General features: G+C 44.3%; 1 protein-coding gene across 1 annotated transcript in view; it reads right to left on the bottom strand.

Moving 5' to 3' along the window:
* The window catches only part of spg11 (SPG11 vesicle trafficking associated, spatacsin), a 65,550-nt gene that overhangs the window by 25,307 nt on the left and 33,004 nt on the right, over positions 1-7,239 (bottom strand). The window contains 5 exon segments of the mRNA XM_039808299.1: positions 589-751; positions 2,495-2,561; positions 3,768-3,932; positions 5,790-5,935; positions 7,106-7,212. Of these exon segments, the coding sequence (XP_039664233.1) occupies positions 589-751; positions 2,495-2,561; positions 3,768-3,932; positions 5,790-5,935; positions 7,106-7,212 (648 nt within the window).

Raw genomic sequence — 7,239 nt, 5'->3', positions numbered from 1 at the left:
TTATTTACATGGAGTCTGGTGGAGATATGCTGGCTCTATACACGCTAAAAGTCCTGATTATTTACATGGAGTCTGGTGGAAATATGCTGGCTCTATACACACTAAAAGTCCCTATTATTTACATGGAGTCTGGTGGAGATATGCTGGCTCTATACATGCTAAAAGTCCTGATTATTTACATCGAGTCTGGTGGAAATATGCTGGCTCTATACACACTAAAAGTCCCTATTATTTACATGGAGTCTGGTGGAGAGATGCTGGCTCTATACATGCTAAAAGTCCTGATTATTTACATGGAGTCTGGTGGAGATATAAAATACTGAAATCACCCTATGAAGAACTAACTGTAAACCTTGCAAGAACATTCAAAGAAACTGAACATGTAAATAATTCAGTTTACATTTGACAAATGTTTAAGATATCATCCCAGAAGTCCGTGATTCCTGCTTTCATATTGACACAACCTGAGGCATGAGAGCAATTCTAATGTTAGCATTAACAGTGTGAAGGTGTCGGACAGGTTAATTGTGAGTGCTGCTGAACTCCGCACATGCTCGGCAGTGTAGCCTTTAAGTGCGTGGTACTCACAGTAGCGGGACGTCGCTGCAGCCGCTCAGCTGCTGGACGAGGAAGGTGGCGTAAGCAACGGACGGTCGGCCGTGACGGAGGTAGTACAGGAAGTCCAGGTTCTCCACCAGAGCGAACCGGCTGACCAGGTGAGGGCTGGAGAAATGAGGCAGCTCCGACGTTTCTGCGGAACCACAATCCCCCAAAAAAGATTCACGCGCACGCCTGAAGATCCAGATTTGATTTTCATGCTGTGATTTCACATTTTCAAAATGAAATGAAAGCCGAATAAGTCATGTGATGCGTTACGGCTACTAAGATGGAACAATACAGATTCATGAATACAACAAACTATTGAAACAGAATCTGAAATCTTAGAAAGCCCTCGCTGTAAAGCAATGATTTATTTATTATGGACTTATGTAAAAACTTTTCTCTCCTGACTTAAAAGGGTAACTACAGTTTATATTTCAACCTGGACCCTATGTTCCTATGTTTTTGTGTCCGAGTGACTGATGGGAACAACCATCTTTGACATTGGTCCAGTATTAAAAGGTGCCCTGCCATACGTATTTCACTACTTACACTACTACTTCACTAAACATGCCTTGGTTACCTTGTTTCAAGCCATTCTAGCGTGGTATAGAAAGCCTGCAGGAAGACTCAGCTCGATTTCTGCCAGTTCTCATTAATATTCAACGAGCTAAGCTGTTTGAATCTGATTGGCTAACAGCTAGCCAATGAGAGCCTGGCTATCAGCATCCTTTACCCTGCGCAACTGGGCGAGCTCATGAATAGTAATCAGCTCAGGCAACATGATGTCAGACTGACCAGCTGTTGTGATTGGTCTGATTTCTCTGCTTATTTCTGTTCAGTGGCTAGAGCTGACAGAGGAGGTAGCAGTTCATCTTCACATTCACCACATAACACACACACACACATATGGACCTGACATATTTAAAAAAAATGCAAGTAAAAACGGTTTTGTGTGGCACCTTTAAGTGAGATCGCTGCAGTCGGCAGCGGAGAAACAAGCTACGATGTAAGTTAATAGGGCAGAAAGAAATATCAGTATATTCCTGTAAACTGAAATGTCTCCGATGCTTAATAGCAGCATCTACATACTGCACCTTCATGTTAAATAAAAGTATTAAAAAATAAAATAAAAATTCCCCTGAAAATAGGTAAACAATCTGTGATATGTCGCATTATTCCGGCATTTAAAACGTAACTCTCGCCAAAATGCAACCTAGGGGTCTTTTTGTGAATGGACCCGAGTCAAACTTTAGTTTAAAAGCATAATTAGGAGGGAAACGCCACTTTTAAGATTGATGAAATGTTAAACCAAACATTCAACTAAATATGGCACATTCCATTAATCGTGGCCTTCACGATTAGCTAAATCGCATTCTTACACGATGCAATTTGGATTTAAAAATGATGAAACTGTAGCCTGACAAGCCAGACCCACATCCAGATGTTGGGTCTGGGAACTCTCAATTGGCTGGGCTCAATCTGAGGGGCGGGATAAACGGTTGTCTTTCAAATTCCCCTCTGCACGCAATAGGATAGCGCTCCAACCAATCAGAGCAACGCTGGTTGATAGATTAAACTTTAAGCTGCGAACACATCTTCCTTTTTTAATTCTTTGTTCTTTTCTCAAAGAAAAGCTGAACTCCAAGTCTTCCAGAAGACCTCTGTTCACCAGCAGCAGCAGCAGCAGCCATAAGCCCCGCCCACCGACTCTATACACGATGTGATTGGCCTGACTAGAGTTTGGTTTTTCCAGCTTGCAAGCCAACGGAGAGTGCCTAGATGCCCCCTGGCTGCAAATTACATTTGCTGCCGCTAGGGTGGTCTAGATTTCTAGGCTAATGAAATGGATCAGCCCTGGTTGATGATGCTGAAGCTGGTTTTCAGAGCTTACCGGTGGAGTTGAGGGTGTTTGCCGCCTGCCAGCCGAACAGCCGGGATGGGTCCAGAGGGTGGAGCGACTGGAACACACACACACACACACACACACACACACACACACACACACACACACACACACACACACACACACACACACACACACACACACACAGTTAGTAGAACTAACGTAGCATCCGTGACGTCACCCATTGGTTTGTTGACTTCTGTTTTGAACAAGGGGGTCAGCCAGCCTCCACAAAGCGTAGCTCCTATCGAGCTATTCTGATGCTAACAAGCCATCACCTCCCGTTAGCATCCCATTGACTCCCATTCATTCGGACGTCACTTTGACAGAGAATAACTTCACATCTGAAGAGTTTAAAGACTCTATTTGTCCGTTGTCTATTTCTAAAGAAACACGACGATGTATAAAAGGCTTCATTACCTTGTAGCTCACGTTATGGCTCCGTAGCAGACGCTTTTATAACAATAGGCTAACGATTGGGTCATAACCACGAGACTTACTGTCACACAGTAGAGGAATTACCGTATAGTACAGGAGAAGCTCACAGGCAGTTTGGACTTCCATTATCTGTTTAGGTTTAATTACTAATGTTAACTAGCATGTTAGTGATCAGTAATTAGCCTGCGTCCATGTTATCTCCTTACATATTCTGAAGCGAGTCATCTAGCCGAGATTTACCACCGGGTAAACATGGACCTCCGGGTACAGGAGCTGTTCATCTGCATGTACGGCCTGAAGAGAAACTCTGCAGACTTTCCCTTAAGTTATTACCTAACGCTAGCGCTAGCTAGCTAGCTTGGTTGGCAGAACGCTGAACGAGACATTTTTAGACGAACAAAATGTTCCAGTTAACTTTTCTGAAGTGAAAACACACAGTGAGAGGGTCAAAGTTTAAGATGACAACACGGACAACAGCCAGAAACTAGTTGAGGTCTATTTTAATGTCCACAGTGTTAGCATGGTTAGCATCGCTAAGCCTCTGTCCTGACTGACAGGTCCTAAAGCATCCCCTGCTTTATCGTCTGATTTAAAATAAATGGGAGTATCATTTACTAAATGAACATCATGCTGTGTTGAAGAAGACTTGAAACTAGCGACTGAGACCATAAAGTCATTATGAAAATGTTTACTGAGGTAATAAATCAAGAGAGAACTAGGCTCATTTTCTCACAGACTTCTATAGAAACAGACTTCTGTTTGGAGCCAGTGGAGTCGCCCCCTGCTGGATGTTACAGAGAACGCAAGACGGGTGCGAGCGTACCTGCAGGAGGTGATAGACGGAGATGTCGGAGGACGAGCTGTGTCCTCGGGGCCCGGCAGGGAACAGGGCGGCCCTCAGTTTGGCGTGCGGTGCCAGCGCCAGCTTCAGGAGCTGGGGGTCGACAGTCCTCTCTGATTGGCCCGAGCGTTGGCCCTGAACCACAACCTGCACACAGGAACAGTGTTGGCCAAGTTACTCAATGAAATGTAATATGTTACTCTTTACTTATTACTCCTTAAAAAAAAAAGTAATAATATTGCTTTACTTATTATGAAAAGTAATGTTATATAAAGTAAAAGTTCTTTGTGTGTGTGTGTGTATGTGTATGTGTATGTATATATATACAGTGCCTTGCGAAAGTATTCGGCCCCCTTGAACTTTTCGACCTGTTGCCACATTTCAGGCCTCAAACATAAAGATATAAAACTGTAATTTTTTGTGAAGAATCAACAACAAGTGGGACACAATCATGAAGTGGAACGAAATTTATTGGATATTTCAAACCTTTTAAACAAATAAGAAACTGAAATATTGGGCGTGCAAAATTATTCAGCCCCCTTAAGTAAATACTTTGTAGCGCCACCTTTTGCTGCGATTACAGCTGTAAGTCGCTTGGGGTATGTCTCTATCAGTTTTGCACATCGAGAGACTGACATTTTTGCCCATTCCTCCTTGCCAAACAGCTCGAGCTCAGTGAGGTTGGATGGAGAGCGTTTGTGAACAGCAGTTTTCAGTTCTTTCCACAGATTCGATTGGATTCAGGTCTGGACTTTGACTTGGCCATTCTAACACCTGGATATGTTTATTTGTGAACCATTCCATTGTAAATTTTGCTTTATGTTTTGGATCATTGTCTTGTTGGAAGACAAATCTCCGTCCCAGTCTCAGGTCTTTTGCAGACTCCATCAGGTTTTCTTCCAGAATGGTCCTGTATTTGGCTCCATCCATCTTCCCATCAATTTTAACCATCTTCCCTGTCCCTGCTGAAGAAAAGCAGGCCCAAACCATGATGCTGCCACCACCATGTTTGACAGTGGGGATGGTGTGTTCAGGGTGATGAGCTGTGTTGCTTTTACGCCAAACATAACGTTTTGCATTGTTGCCAGAAAGTTCGATTTTGGTTTCATCTGACCACAGCACCTTCTTCCACATGTTTGGTGTGTCTCCCAGGTGGCTTTTGGCAAACTTTAAACGACACTTTTTATGGATATCTTTAAGAAATGGCTTTCTTCTTGCCACTCTTCCATAAAGGCCAGATTTGTGCAGTATACGACTGATTGTTGTCCTATGGACAGAGTCTCCCACCTCAGCTGTAGATCTCTGCAGTTCATCCAGAGTGATCATGGGCCTCTTGGCTGCATCTCTGATCAGTCTTCTCATTGTATGAGCTGAAAGTTTAGAGGGACGGCCGGGTCTTCGTAGATTTGTAGTGGTCTGATACTCCTTCCATTTCAATATTATCGCTTGCACAGTGCTCCTTGGGATGTTTAAAGCTTGGGAAATCTTTTTGTATCCAAATCCGGCTTTAAACTTCTCCACAACAGTATCTCGGACCTGCCTGGTGTGTTCCTTGTTCTTCATGATGCTCTCTGCGCTTTACACGGACCTCTGAGACTATCACAGAGCAGGTGCATTTATACGGAGACTTGATTACACACAGCTGGATTCTATTTATCATCATTAGTCATTTAGGTCAACATTGGATCATTCAGAGATCCTCACTGAACTTCTGGAGAGAGTTTGCTGCACTGAAAGTAAAGGGGCTGAATAATTTTGCACGTCCACTTTTTCAGTTTTTTATTTGTTAAAAAAGTTTGAAATAGCCAATGAATTTCGTTCCACTTCATAATTGGGACCCACTTGTTGTTGATTCTTCACAAAAAATTACAGTTTTATATCTTTATGTTTGAGGCCTGAAATGTGGCAAAAGGTCGAAACGTTCAAGGGGGCCGAATACTTTCGCAAGGCACTGTATATATATATATATATATATATATATATATATATAGACTGGATGTTTACCTGGTCGATTCCTCCGGGGGCGAACATGATGGCAGCCAGGGCCAGCAGACTGTGGCCCTCTAACAGCAGACTGCTCAGGGACGCCTGGCTGCCCGGCAACAGGACCTGGGCACTGGTTAGACTGGCCTGGAACACCAGGCCTGGATCTGGGACGCAGAGACAGACAGACAGAGATAGGAGAGAGAGAGAGAGAGAGAGAGAGAGAGAGAGAGAGAGAGAGAGGAGAGAGAGAGACAGAGACAGACAGAGAGAGGGAGAGACATACAGACAGACAGAAATACAGAGAGAGAGAGGCAGACAGACAGACAGACAGACAGACAGACAGACAGACAGACAGACAGACAGACAGACAGACAGAGAGAGAGAGAGAGAGAGAGAGAGAGAGAGACAGAGAGAGAGAGAGAGAGACAGAGAGAGAGAGGGACAGACAGACAGAGGGAGAGACAGACAGACAGACAGAAATACAGAGAGAGAGAGGCAGACAGACAGACAGACAGACAGACAGACAGACAGACAGACAGAGAGAGAGAGACAGACAGACAGACAGAGGGAAAGACAGACAGACAGACAGAGAGAGAGGGAGATACAGATAGAGAGAGAGACAGACAGACAGACAGACAGAGAGGGAGAGACAGACAGACAGAGAGACAGACAGACAGACAGACAGACAGAGAGGGAGAGACAGACAGACAGAGAGAGGGACAGACAGACAGAGGGAGAGACATACAGACAGACGGACAGAAATACAGAGAGAGAGGCAGACAGACAGACAGACAGAGACAGACAGAGAGAGAGAGACAGACAGACAGTGAGAGGGAGAGAGAGGGAAAGAGACAGACAGACAGAGAGAGGGAGATACAGATAGAGAGAGAGACAGACAGACAGACAGAAGGAAGGAGATACGGATAGACAGACAGGCAGACAGAGAGAGCGAGACAGACGGAGAGAGAGACAAAAAGAGAGAGAAACACACACAATTGAATTAATTACGACCATTCTTGCTTCTCATGCATGTTGTGTTTGTCTTTGATCTGATGAACTTATAAATCAACCTCAACTAAAGCAACAACTAATGATCACTTTCATTACCAATTTTTCCACCAGATATGTTTTTTTCAAATACTCAATTAATTGCTTAAATTATTAAAAGATCAGAAAATAAAGTGCAGACAGACAGACAGACAGACGGCTTCCCGAGGCTATTTAGCAGAGCCACCGGAGCTCCACCCAAGACGACTGCGATTGGTTCACAGAACTGTCAATTAACCAGAGTGTTTTCTCCTCCTATCCCAGAATGCCCTGCAGCGGCGTGGTACCTGACAGGTCTCTGGTGATCTCCTGGATCGTCACCAGCATCTCAAACCACGGCCGGCTCTCCGACGCGCTCCGATTGGCCAACAGGGGACAGTTTCTGGGCGTCAACCTGTAGAGGACGGACACAAGAGTTCAC

Source organism: Perca fluviatilis, chromosome 8 (genome assembly GCF_010015445.1).
Source record: "Perca fluviatilis chromosome 8, GENO_Pfluv_1.0, whole genome shotgun sequence".
In the NCBI taxonomy this organism is placed as follows: domain Eukaryota; kingdom Metazoa; phylum Chordata; class Actinopteri; order Perciformes; family Percidae; genus Perca; species Perca fluviatilis.
This window is presented reverse-complemented; position numbering and strand designations above follow the sequence as displayed.